At 43.1% G+C, this 13,984-nt stretch overlaps 1 protein-coding gene across 1 annotated transcript; it reads right to left on the reverse strand.

Annotated features, from left to right (window-relative positions):
- Positions 1-1,259: 1,259 nt before the first annotated feature.
- On the reverse strand, positions 1,260-2,195 carry LOC308247846 (olfactory receptor 1J4-like; the record flags this gene model as incomplete). Its single annotated transcript, XM_080667575.1, has 1 exon — positions 1,260-2,195. The coding sequence occupies one exon, from the start codon at positions 2,193-2,195 to the stop codon at positions 1,260-1,262; it is 936 nt and encodes a 311-aa protein (XP_080523701.1).
- Between the last annotated feature and the right edge of the window lie 11,789 nt (positions 2,196-13,984).

Here is a 13,984-nt window from a genome sequence, read left to right on the forward strand (position 1 = left end):
CAAGAGGCCCGGTGCATGAAATTAATGCATGGGTTGGGGATCCCTCAGCCCTGCCTGCTCCCTCTCCTAGTCTGGACCCCTCAGGAGATGTCTGCCTGCCAGCTTAGGCCCAATCCCCCCAGGTAGGCCTGATCCTCCCAGGTATTGGGTATAAGCCAGAAGTCAGACATCCCTCTCGCAATCCTGGCTCTCACAGTCCAGGACCCCTCACTCCTTACTGCCTGCCTGCAGCAAAGGCAGGAGAGACTCCTTCCACTGCTGCTGCACTCACCAGCCATGAGCTTGGCTTCTGGCTGAGCAGTGCTCGCCATGTGGGAGCGCACTGACCACCAGGGGGCAGCTCCTGGGTTGAGCATCAGGCCCCTGCTGGTCAGTGCGCGTTATAGGGACTTGGTTCTGCAGGTTTTTCCACTATTCGATCGATTTGCATAGGATATCAATAGATAAAATTCTCCACAAATATAATTGTTGCTTTACATAAAAAGAGCAAATCAAACTTTACACTGTTAGTGATGGACACCTCACAGATATAAAGACGTAGCAAACCTTAAAGTGATAGAAATAATACCATGTAAACATTAACCACGAGTAAGGGGCATCTTTACTACCACTGCTGTACTAGTATCTATATATCTACCTGTATCTTCATCTATAAATGTATATGTATCTGTATCTATAGATTTATTTATAATATATCTGTACTAATATCAGCAGTAGACAAGGTGTTAAGGTAGGACCCATTGGTAGATGTGTGCTGTTAAATTCATTTTAAAAATGCATTTATAAAGTCTTGCTTTGTAGCACATGCTAATTTTCATCGTGTAATTTTTCTTATTATGGGTGATTGAAGTCTACCAACATGATGTCATTGAATGAGACTTGGGAGAGATGTGCCACAATCAGTTTGAAGCCAATGTGAGACAGCAAACAATACAGTTTTTTAAAAAAGTTCATCAGGAATGAATCATGATGGTGAATCAGTGAGTCCTCAATAACATAGTCTATAAACACAAACTCACAATTATAATTGTGTAACATATTTTACAAAAAAAATTGCAAATGTCTTATAAGAGATTATGAACAAGGGAATAAAGAATTATTAAGAACCCAAGTAGCAAATTTGACCAAGTTGAATATTAACAGCACTTGTACATAACAAGAGAATGCACATTCTAAGATTGTATGGTGATGTGGACCGTATAATAATTATAAAAGATCTGTCTCATTGTGCTCCTGATTGCAACAAGAGGATTTGGTGATTACCAGTTAAAGAACTTAACCCTATTGACACACATCTCTAAGGCCTGTTTTATATCTCTGTTCCTCAGGCTGTAGATGAAGGGGTTCAGCATGGGGGTAACTACCGTATACATGACTGAAGCGATTATGTCTTTGGAACCCCATGATGAGGAGAAAAAGTAAACACCTGCAGCTGTCCCGTAGTATAAAAACACCACAGAGAGATGGGAGCCACAGGTCGAAAAGGCTTTAGAGAGTCTCTTAGTGGAGGGCACCCTCAGGAAGATGGTCCCTATACGGATATAGGAGCCCAAAATTACACAAAAAGGCAGGAAGAAAAGCATTCCTCCCTCAGTGAATATGACCAGCTCATTGAAGGAGGTGTCTGAGCAGCTCAGCTTCAGGAGTACAGTTAGGTCACAGAAGAAGTGGGTGATGATATTATCGGCACTGAAGGACAGTCGGACCAATAGGAGAGTGTGCAACAAATCATGGACACAGGAGAGAATCCAGGAGCCAGCCACCAGCAGTACACACAGCCCCTCCCTCATGATGGTGGTGTAGTGCAGAGGCTGACAGATGGCTACATACCTGTCATATGCCATCACAGCCAGAAGAAAATTGTCAAGACCAACAAAAAGTATGAAGAAATACACCTGAGAAATGCATCCCACATAGGAGATGGTTTGTTGCTGGTTCTGCATGTTCATGAGCATCCTTGGGACAATAGCAGATGAAAGAGAAATGTCAGAGAAGGCCAAGTGGCTGAGGAAGAAGTACATGGGTGTGTGCAGGCGAGAGTCCAGCCTGATGAGCAGGATGATGAGCAGGTTGCCCAGCACCGTGGTCAGGTACATGCCCAGGAACAGGGTGAAGAACACGCTCTGCTGCCCTGGTGGGATGGGGAGCCCCAGGAGGAGGAACTGGGACACACTGCTCTGGTTCTCAGGCCTCATGCTGCTCTGTCTGCTGGGGATGAAGAAGGTGTGGGAATCTCAGGAACCTAGAAAGAACGACCAGAACTATCATATCTCATACTGTCATTCTCTGGGAAAGCCATTCATTTTTAAAAACTTTCATATTAATTTCTCACACCTGTGGATGTATGCATCTTCCCTCTCTCCCAATCTGTCTCCAGGAAAACATTGAGCCCCAAAATGGTCAACAAGACCTCATCACACAGTAGCAAGAAATGGTTTTCTCTTTTATTCAACCATTACTTTGAACATCACGTTTGTGTCGGGACCTCTTCTAAGGACTGAGATAAATTCTGTATTAAGCCAGAGCCAAACCCTAATAATTCACTGTGGTAGAAACAGAAGATGAGCCCCATAAACTGGTGTCAGTTGTTAATGTCTTAAAATAACGTGAGACTCCCGGGCTGAGTTGGCTTTTTGGAGCATTTTCACACTCCTCCTGTGAATCTGCCGGGTTTCACTGACCCTCAGCTGTAAACTCAGGGACCCTCTCAAATGGGTGGACATTTAAAACCACTTGATGCCAGAACACCTTCAAAACCTAAATAGTACACAAACTATCTTTCATACTATGGTTAAACATTTAGTGCAACATTTGCATATTGGCCTAAGGATCTACCTACATTTCCTAATTAAATCCACACATCAAACTTACATTCCAGATTTTAAAAACTTGTCACAGCTGCTTTAAGAATTTGTGTTCTGTCATGTTTTTTAGTTTTTAGAAATAGAAACATAAATGATACAAATTCTCTAGGCACACAGCAATGCAGTAGGGAATAGAAGGACACACACACGTGTGTTTGTCTGTATGTATAATGTATGTAATATGTAATGTATAAAACTTGTATAATCATATATATAAAAAGCTAAGTGACCATCCAACCATCCGAACGGCCGGTATATATGATGCATACAGATGACCAGGGGGCAGACGCTCTATGCAGGAGCTGCTGAGCTGCAGTGACTTGGCAGCAGCAGTTGTGGGTGATGCACCCCAGAACCAGAGAGGAGGGAGCCCGATTACTCATGGGGCCGCGTGATTCCACCTTTGGCCATGGGTGCACAATCTGTGCACCAGGCTACTAGTTTTTATATAATAAAAATCACCAAGTATTAACTACTTCATGGGGTTCAGTCTAATATATATTTGTGATCAAAACCTGTTCTCTTAACCATTAAAGAGGGAAACTTTCTTTTTCTTGTTTAGGGGAGCAAAGCACTATGTATTATATTAGAGCTGTGAGGACTCAAAGTTGTCCAAAATTCTGAAACCTCTTACTAGATAATTTCATTCCTTTATATTTATATACCTTCCAACTGACAATAAATTCTCAAATATATTAACTTCATTTTGCACAGTAACTGTTTACTGAGAGCCTCTGTAAGATTCACAATAGAAGTGTAATTCTTATCATTTTATAGATGGGGAAACTAAAACCAAAATTTAAGTAACTTTCCCAAGGTCTTTCCGCTATTTGATGGTGATTCTACCCAATAACCTTACACAGCCTGATGCCTGAAGGTTATTTTCCTGGGATGTTTAATAAAAGTACAGAGGAGGAATGGAAAATTAAAAATATAACCAAAAAATCCCAGAGAAAATCATTTAAAAAAGAAAAGAAAATGTGAAGAAGAAGTTGCAAAATCTGAGGGACTCTCACACTCTGGTACATGGAAATGCGAGCAGATTTGTTTCAAGAAACTAGGAGTTGCTTATAGTGTGGCCATCTCAGCTAATGGTGCCAGAGAAGGAGGACAGGTAAGGACATACTTGAGTTCTGACACCCATAAACACACACACACACATACACACACACACACACACACACACACACACACACACTGCTGAGCTGAGGATTCCAGTCACCTGTGACCACGTTCTTGTTCTCAGGGAAGAATAGCCAATATGTGGTTCAGCTCAAAAACACTTCTCTACACACATACAAATCATAAGTAACACACTAAGTGAGACATACACAACACACAATGATGGAACACTCACCCACAAAAATACTAACACATCTGACTTGTGGACTCATCTGATAATACTCAACTCACCACATATACATAACTCAAGTGCTGTACACACATCACCAAAAGCACACAAGACCACAAACAATTAGAAAATCTTACAAGAGACCAGCTGGTGTTGCTCAGTGGTTAAGTGTCGACCTATCAACCAGAAGTTCACAGTTTGATTCTGATCAGGGTACATGACTGGTCTGTGGGTTCAATCCCTAGTGGGGGGTGTGCAGGAGGCAGCTGATCAATGATTCTGTCTCATCAAAAATAGAGACATATGTCTATGTCTCTCTTCTCTCCCTTCCTCTCTGAAATCAATAAATATTTTTGTAAAAAAATCTCACAAGGAACACACACCACAACTCATATACACACCCAGCCATACACTCACTACAACAAGTAACACACACCCTGCTATTTCTGAGAGGCAGGCTTCCACCCTTCTGACCATTCCCTTCCAGGGGATGGGTGTCTACTTGGTGCAGTTAAGCCTATTCAGTCACAGGCAGTCATTAAACCAGCAACAACATGCAATGCACCTGGTCACATACACATGATAACATGCACACAGAGAAAATCAAACAACACCCCTTCCAGCTCTCACAGACAAGTGTGTCACCCACAGCACAGCTCCCATGTGCACCAGTACACGCTGCTGAGCAGAGGTCTGAGCTCTCTCTGAGCTGACCTTGGTTCCTGGTGAGGTCCAGAACCTTCTTGTCCAGAAGCAGAGACAACAGTCTCACTGCCGATGCTCAGCTGTGATGCCAGTGTTTATGACGACAGGCATGAATCAGGAGTCCCTCACCACACGCCAAGAAGTGATAACTTGTTCTACATGAATGAAAAGAGGACTTTGAGTCAGATACATAACGCATACAGACACACACACACACACACATGCAACTATTAAATACCATGTACACAAGTACACAAGCATGCACAATACATGTGAACACAGAATCATGGGCACCGAATCTCACGCATGAACCCACTAGCACACAGCAGATCCATCGCCAAGTGCAGATTTCCAGCTCCTCTCACCTGAGCTCGTCATTGGTGAGTTCAGAGACCAGACTGTTGCCCAGCTCATCAGGTTTTCTTCAGGAGACCTAACATCCAGACACACAGAAGCAATATGTGGGGCCTTGGCACTTCTACAAACCTTTTTTCTTTAACCAACTCCAGAGAAATGAATCCAATGATAACACTTAACTGCTAATGAGAGACTGCAACCAAGCTTCTGGTTAATTTCTGATTGCCCTTCGGGGAGCCGTGTGTCCAAGAGCCAGAGGGACTGGAGTCCTAGGGGACATGGTCCCTGATTTCCGTCATGCCCTGATGCCTTTCTTCTTGGGCATTATTTCAGCTGGGAAAAAGGATTTTCACCCTAACATTATAAATTATTTTAAACATAGAGAAAAACTGTAAAATGCCATATATGGTTGGAAAAAAGCACGCTTCCAGTTGTGAGTACACAAAACACAGAGTTTATTCACATATTATTATTTATTATTATTGTATTACTAGGGGCCCAGTGCACAAATTTGTGCACCTTGAAAGGAACTGTGGGCCACGAGGCTGTGGTGGGCACAGGGGCGGGTCTCGGCCCATCCTCTGTGCCCCTGCTCAGCCCCGCCTGCCGTGGCCCAGGGTACCCTCTGTGCCTGCTCCAGGTGCTGACTGCACTGAGCAATTGGGGCCAGGTGCAAACAGGGTCAGCGCCGTCAGGGGTGCAAGTGGTGGCTCTTGCCCCAACCACCCCTCTGGAGCAGGGAGAGGTGGAGGAGCACTCAGGGAGGATCAGGGCTGGCAGCTGCCACTCGCACCCACTGATGGCTCCAAGTGATTGGGGCCGGCGCCGGGTGCTGGCAGCAGGTGTGAGCGGCTGTTCCGGTGCTGGCAGTGGGTGTAAGAGGGGCCGGCACCAGCAGCAGGTGCAAGTGCTGGGCAGGACCGTAGTGTACAGGAGCAAAGAATTTTCAGTAACCACCAGAGGCTCGCCCCAATGACAGCGACCAGCGCCCTGCCTTGGTCTGGCGCCCCCACTCATCTGCTCCACCATCCTGCCACAGCCTGCCAGCCATGTTCTGCGTTCTGCCACCTGTTGCCGATGCCCGCCATGTTTCGCGTGTGCCCACTGGTGGTCAGTGCATGTCATAGCGACCGGTTGTTCAATTGTTAGGTTGCTCCACCTTTTGGTCTATTTGCATATTAGGGTTTTACATATATAGATTTTTCATGATAACATATGCCCAGAGAAAACCAAACAACACACTTTCCAGCTTTCTAAGCATACTTTCGCCCTAACCTATAATTGGCTAATGTAGTGTCTGCCAGGTTATTTACTGGAAAGTTACTATTTTTTTAAGTTACTATTCTAACCTTGTAATTAATAGATATCATTTGGGTAGATATTTTGATACTATACAAGCATAACATTTTCTTTACTAAAATTTCAACTCACTATATTTGATATCCATTGGTGATTCATATATGAGAAATTTATTGCAAATGTTGTTGCCAAATTGTGATATTTATAATTCCATTATTCTAGATTTATTACTTGTATTGTCTTATAAGAAGAAAATTATTCTTTCCCCCTCTCATTCGTTTTTTATTTATTCATTTATGTCATTATGGACTCATACATTCTTATTCTCTGAGTTATAATCTTTTATCATTATTATTCATTTTGAAACTTTAGTTGTTCTTATTACCTACGAGGATTCTAAATTATCTCAGACAAGCTTACTGGGGAAATATATATAAAAGAAACACAACAAGCAGAAACTAGAAACTGAGAAGCTAAAGGAATGTTTGCCCAGAGTAGGTGGGTCAGGAGTGAGACAGGAAGAATGGGAGATGGAAACAGCATGGATATTGATATATGACCTATAAATTACAATCTATTTATACATTTTAAAGCCCCTGATTTCTAACTTATATCTCCAATTCTAGTTTGACACCAGAGAGTTCTTTCCAGCCTTTCCTTTTCCGTGTACATAGCTCCCTAGAGAGAGGGACCCCCTTTTCCTCAATGTTTACTTATTTGCTGAGTCTTTGGATACATGGTGAGTTGTTTCAGAATCTTGACTCACACCACTGTCAGTGACACACTAAGTACAGCTTAAAACTTTGTTTCCAGGGGTTTTTTTTTGTGTGTTTTTTAATTGATTTCAGAAAGGAAGGGAGAGGGAGAGAGAGAATCATTGTTTGGCTGCCTCCTGCATACCCCACATTGGGGGTGGGTCCCACAACCTGGGCATGTGCCCTGATGGGGAATCAAACATATGACCTCCTGGTTCATAGTTCAACACTCAACCACTGAGTTACGCCAGCTGGGCACAGGTTTTTTGTTTGTTTGTTTTTTATTGTGAGACTATATAGTCAAATTCTAGGTTCAAGTATTACTTAAGGTACTTATTTTATTTTCCTCTTTGGTATAATTACAGTGTGTATTAGGATTATAAAACAACACCTGCATACTGCATCGTGCACTTACCACCCAAAGTCATATCTCTATCCCTCTCCTTTGATCCCCCCTTTGTTCACTTCCACCTCTTCCCAACCCTTTTCCTCTGGCACTCACCATACTGTTGTTTTGTGTCTATATGTGATATATATTTTATCTTGCTTTATTCTTTAATCATTTTTTCCATCAGCCCTCCTTAACCCCTCCCACTCACAGCTGTCAGTCTACTCTATGTATCTATGCTTTTGTTCCTATTTTGTGTGTGTTTTTATTACTTTGAACATTAGATTACACACATAAGTGAGATCATATGGTATTTGTCTTTCTCTGACTAGCTTATTTCACTTAGCATAATAGTTTCCAGGTCCATCCATGATGTCATAAAATATTTTCTTTTTTTTTTTCTGCCGAGTAGTATTCCATAATGTAAATCTATTATGGGTTTTTTATACACTCATCTACTGATGGGCACTTGAGCTGTTTTCAGGTCTTAACTACTTCCTGTGTTTCTCTATGTTTAAAAAGGCAGATATATGAATATGTTACTTCTATTTCATTTTTACATAACATGTTAGTGTGCTATAAATGCTCTCTTACACATTGCTTTTTAAAATTTAACAATATAACCTATTTATCCATATTGATTTATAAATATCTCTGTTCTTATATTTCTCCCTGTTGCAAAATACTATATAGCATTGATGTCCTATAGAGGTTTCTTTACTGGTCCTAGTATGAGATATTGGTGTGGAGTGTCCTAAATACCACCTAATTGTATACCTCGGATGACTAATATGATACCTTTTATGTTTTGTATATTAAACTACAATTAAAAATTAAAGAGAAAGTAAGAGGTAATCTTTACGTACAGCACATAAAAGAATTATAACATAATGATAATAATAATATATGACCAATAAGTAAATAAAGAGGAATGAAATAAGAATATATATTTAATTAATCAGAAGGGAAGAAGATAAGAGACAATACAGAAACACCAATCAGAAAGGGTATATGCATCCCTATGTTCATAGCAGCACAATTTACAATAGCTAAGGTTTGGAAACAGCCTAAGTGCCCATCAGCAGATGAGTTGATTAGAAAACTGTGGTACATCTACACAATGGAATACTATGCTGCTATAAAAAAGAAGGAATTCTTACTATTTGCAACAGCATGGATGGAATTGGAGAGCATTATGCTAAGTGAAATAAGCCAGTCAGAGAAAGATACATATCACATGGTCTCACTCATTTGTGGAATATAATGATCAACATTAACTGATGAACAAAAATAGAACCAGAGTCGTAGAAGCATCAAACAGACTGTCCAACCTATGAGGGAAGGCAGGGGGGTGGGGTGGGGGTAAGAGATCAACCAAAGGACTTGTATGCATGCATATGAGCATAACCAATGGACACAGACGGGGGAGTGGGGAGGTGAGGGCATGTGCTGGGGAGTGGGGGCAGTCAAGGAGAGGTCAATGTGGAATAAAGGAGACTTACGTAATACTTTAAACCATAAAGAATTTAAATAAAAACAAAAACAAATAAATAAATGTGAAGCAGGTGTCTCAAATAAAAATCAGTAATATGAAAAATATAAATTTAGATATATTATTATTAAACTAGCGGCCCGGTGCACAAAATTTGTGCATGGAGGGGAGGGTTCCCCCAGCCCAGCCTGCACCCTCTCCAATCGGGGACCCCTTGGGGGATGTCTGACTTCTGGTTTAGGCCGTGGGATCGGGCCTAAACCAGCAGTCAGACATCCTTCTCACAATCTGGGACCACTGGCTCCTAACTGCTCACCTGCCTGCCTGCCTGATCACCCCTAAATGCCTCTGCCTGCCTGTCTCATCGCCCCTAACTGCCTCTGCCTCCATGATCACCTCTAACTGCCCTCCCCTGCTGGTTTGATCTCGCCTTCAACTGCCGTCCCCTGCTGGCCTGATCTCGCCCCCAATGGCCCTCCTCTGCCAGCCTGGTTGACCCCAACTGTCCTCCCCTGCCGGCCTGATCTAGCCCCCAACGGCCCTCCCCTGCTAGCCTGGTTGCCCCCCAACTGCCCTCCCCTGCCTACCTGATCACTCCTAACTGCCTCTGCCTCGGCCCCCACCACCATGGCTTTGTCCAGAAAGAAGTTGGACGTCTTGAAGATGGCCGGTCTAATTAGCATATTACCATTTTATTAGTATAGATTATATAGGATAGGATTGCTTAAATGGGGGGGAAAGCCTTTTTCTGCAGGAGGAGATGCTCTTGGCAGACAAAAATACATAACCCCTCCTCAGCCCCCACCTTAGGTTCTGCCTTCGCAGTTCACCCAGATTAGGTTCTGATTGGTCAGTTTCTATGCCATTCAGCATCAAAAGCTCCGCCTCCTAGGCAGCCATTGGCTCCTCGCAGTTCACCCAGATTTGGTTCTAATTGGTTGGTTTCTATGCCAGTCAGCATCTCCAGGCCTATCTCTGGGCCTGATCAGAGAGGTGGGGCTGATCAGTAGCCCCCGCAGCTGCTGAAGAAGCCCAGAGAGAAAGAGAGGCGTGGCTGCTGACGAGGCTTGGAGAGAAAGAGAGAGGCAAGGGCTGATCAACAGCTGCCATGGAGGCTGCAGATCAGACCCTGCTTCTCTCTCCAGGCCTGATCTGCAGCCACCTCAGCAGTCAGTTCTGGGTCGCCGTGGTGCCTGCAGCCTTGGTGACCCAGCACTGATTGCAGGACTGACTTCTGGTGTTTGGTCGAGCCTTCGGTCGTTTTGGACGTTACGGACCCTGGCTCTTTATATATATAGATTAGATATCAATAGGTAAAATTCTCCACAAATATCATAATTGTTGCTTTACATAAAAAGAGCTAATCCAACTTTACACTGTTAGTCATGGATACCTCACAGATATAAAGACATAGCAAAGTTTAGAGTGATTGAAATATTACCATGTAAACACTAACCACGAGTAAGGGGCATCTTTACTACCAATGCTATACTAGTATCTATATCTCTACCTGTATCTTTATCTATACTTAGGTATCTACTAGAGACCCAGTACATGAAATTTGTGCACAGCGTGTGTGTGGGGGGGTGGGGGGGCGGAGTCCCCTCAGCCCAGCCTGCACCCTCTCCAATCCAGGGTCTAAACCGGCAGTCGGATGTCCCTCTCACAATCCCGGACTGCTGGCTCCTAATCGCTCACCTGCCTGCCTGCCTGATTGCCCCTAACTGCCCCCCTGCCGGCCTGATTGCCCCCAACTGCCCCCCTCTGCTGGCCTGGTCACCCCTAACTGCCCTCCCCTGCAGGCCTGGTCACCCCTAACTGCTCCCCCCACCATCCTAGTCACCCCTCACTCCCCCCCACCAGCCTAGTCACCCCTCACCATCCCCCCTGTTGGCCTGGTTGCCCCCAACTGCCCCCCCCCCCCGCGCTGTCCTGGTCATCCCCAACTGCCCCCTCCCCGCCAGCCTGGTCGCCCCTAACTGCCCTCTCTGCCAGCCTGGTTGCCCCTAACTGCCCCCCCCCCCCGCTGGCCTGGTCACCCCCAACTGCCCCCCTGCTGGCCTGGTTGCCCCCAACTGCACCCCCCACCCCACTGGCCTGGTTGTCCCCAACTGCCTTCCCCACCAGTCTGGTCGCCGCCCAACTGCCCCCCCTGCTGGCCTGGTTGCCCCCAACTGCCTTCCCCACTGGCCTGGTCACCCCATGCAGCCTGCTTGTTCAGTTGTTTGGTCATCCTTCACTAACCCCCCTGCTGGCCTGGTCTCCCTACACAGACTTCTTGTTCAGTCGTTTGGTTGTCCCTCACTAACCCCCCTGCCGGCCTGGTCACCCTACACAGCCTGTTTGTACAATCATTTGGTCATCCCTCACTAACCCCTTTGGCGGCCTGGTTGTAGGCAGCCATCTTGTGAGGGCATGATGGTTAATTTGCATATTACCTTTTATTATATAGGATATCTGTATATGTATCTATATGTATAGATTTAGCTATAATATACCTATACTAATATCAGAAGTAGACGAGGTGTTAAGGACCCATTGTTAGTTGTTTGCTATTAAATTCATCCTTTTTTAATTTAAGTTCTTTATTGTTGAATATATATATATATCTCCTTTTTTCCCCCACTTACATCTCCCCGGCGACTTCCACCCCCCAGCACATGCCCTCACTCCCCTACTGTCTGTGTCCATTGGGCATGCTTATATACTACTACATGCATACAATTCCTTTGGTTGATCTCTTACGCTACCCCCTCCCCTACCTTCCCTCTGAGGTTGGACAGTCTGTTTGATGCTTCTATGTCTCTGGATCTATTTTTGTTCATCAGTTTATGTTGATCATTATATTCCACAAATGAGTGAGATCATGTGATATGTATCTTTCTCTGACTGGCTTATTTCACTTAGAATAATGCTCTCCAATTCCATCCATGCTGTTGCAAATGGTAAGAGTTCCTTCTTTTGTATAGCAGCATAGTATTCCATTGTGTAGATTTACCACGGGTTTTTTTTTAATACACTCATCTGCTGGATGGACACTTAGGCTGTTTCCAAATCTTAGCTATTGTAAGTGTGCTCCTATGAAGATAGGGGTGCATATATCCTTTCTAATTGGTGTTTCTGATTTCTTGGGATATATTCCTAGAAGTGGGACTACTGAGTCAAATGGGAATTCCATTTTTAATTTTTTGAGGAAACACCATACTGTTTTCCACAGTGGCTGCACTAGTCTGCATTCCCTCCAGCAGTGCACAAGGGTTCCTTTTTCTCCGCATCCTCATCAGCACTTGTCATTTGTTGATTTGTTGATGATTGCCATTCTGACAGGTGTGAGATAGTACCTCATTGTTGTTTTGATTTGCATCCCTTGGATGATTAGTGACTTTGAGCATGCTTTCATATATCTCTTGGCCTTCTGTATGCCCACTCTCACAAAGTGTCTATTTAGGTTCTTTGACCATTTTTTTTTATTGGATTGTTTATCTTCCTTTTAAGTTGTATGAGTTCCCTATAAATTTTGGAGGTTAAATCCTTATTGGATATAACATTGGCAAATATGTTCTCCCATGCAGTGGGTTCTCTTCTTGTTTTGTTGATCCTTTCTTTTGCTGTGCAGAAGCTTTTTATTTTGATGTAGTCCCATTTGTTTATTTTCTCCTTAGCTTCTATTGGCCTAGGACAGTGGTCGGCAAACTCATTAGTCAACAGAGCCAAATATCAACAGTACAAAAATTGAAATTTCTTTTGAGAGCCAAATTTTTTAAACTTAAACTTCTTCTAATGCCACTTCTTCAAAATAGACTTGCCCAGGCCGTGGTATTTTGTGGAAGAGCCACACTCAAGGGGCCAAAGAGCCGCATGTGGCTCGCGAGCCGCAGTTTGCCAACCACTGTCCTAGGAGATGTGTCGGTAAACATATTGCTATGAGATATGACTGATATTTTGCTGCCTATGGATTCTTCTAAGATTTTTATCGTTATCATCTTATATTTAAGTCTTTTATCAATTTTGCATTTATTTTTTTGTGTATGGCGTAAGTTGGTGGTCTAGTTTCTTTTTTTGCATGTGTCTGTCCAATTTTCCCAACACCATTTATTGAAGAGACTGTCTTGACTCCACTGTATGCTATTGTCAAATATTAATAGAGCATAATCGGTTGGGTCTATTTCTGGGTTCTCTGTTCTGTTCCATTGGTCTAAATGTCTGTTCTTGTGCCAGTACTAGGCTGTTTTGAGAATAGTGACTTTGAAATATAGCTTGATATCTGGCATTTAAATGCATTTTAGAAATATTTCCAAGTTCTTCTTTGTAGCACATGCTAATTTTCATAGTGTAATTATTCTTATCATGGGTGATTGGAGTCTACCAACATGATGTCATTGAATGTAAGTTGGAAGAGATGTGTACAATCAGCTTGAAGCCAATGTGAGCCAGCAAACAATAATCAGTTTAAACAGAAAAAACAAAAAGTTCACCAGGAATGGATCATGATGGTAAATCAGTGAACCCTCAATAACATAGTATAAAAACACAAACTCACAATTATAATTGTGTAACATGTTTTACAAAAGATTTTGCATAGATCTTATAAGAGACTATGAATAAGGGAATAAACAATTATTAACAACCTAATAGCAAATTCGACCAAGTTGAATATTAACAGCACTTGTACATGACAACAGAATGCATATTCTATTAAGGTTATATGGAGATGTCAACCGTACAATAATTTTAGGAGATCTATCTCCCTATGCTCCTGACTGCAACAGGAGG

This window comes from Plecotus auritus, assembly GCF_963455305.1.
Source record: "Plecotus auritus genome assembly, chromosome: 5".
NCBI classification, from domain to species: Eukaryota; Metazoa; Chordata; class Mammalia; order Chiroptera; family Vespertilionidae; genus Plecotus; species Plecotus auritus.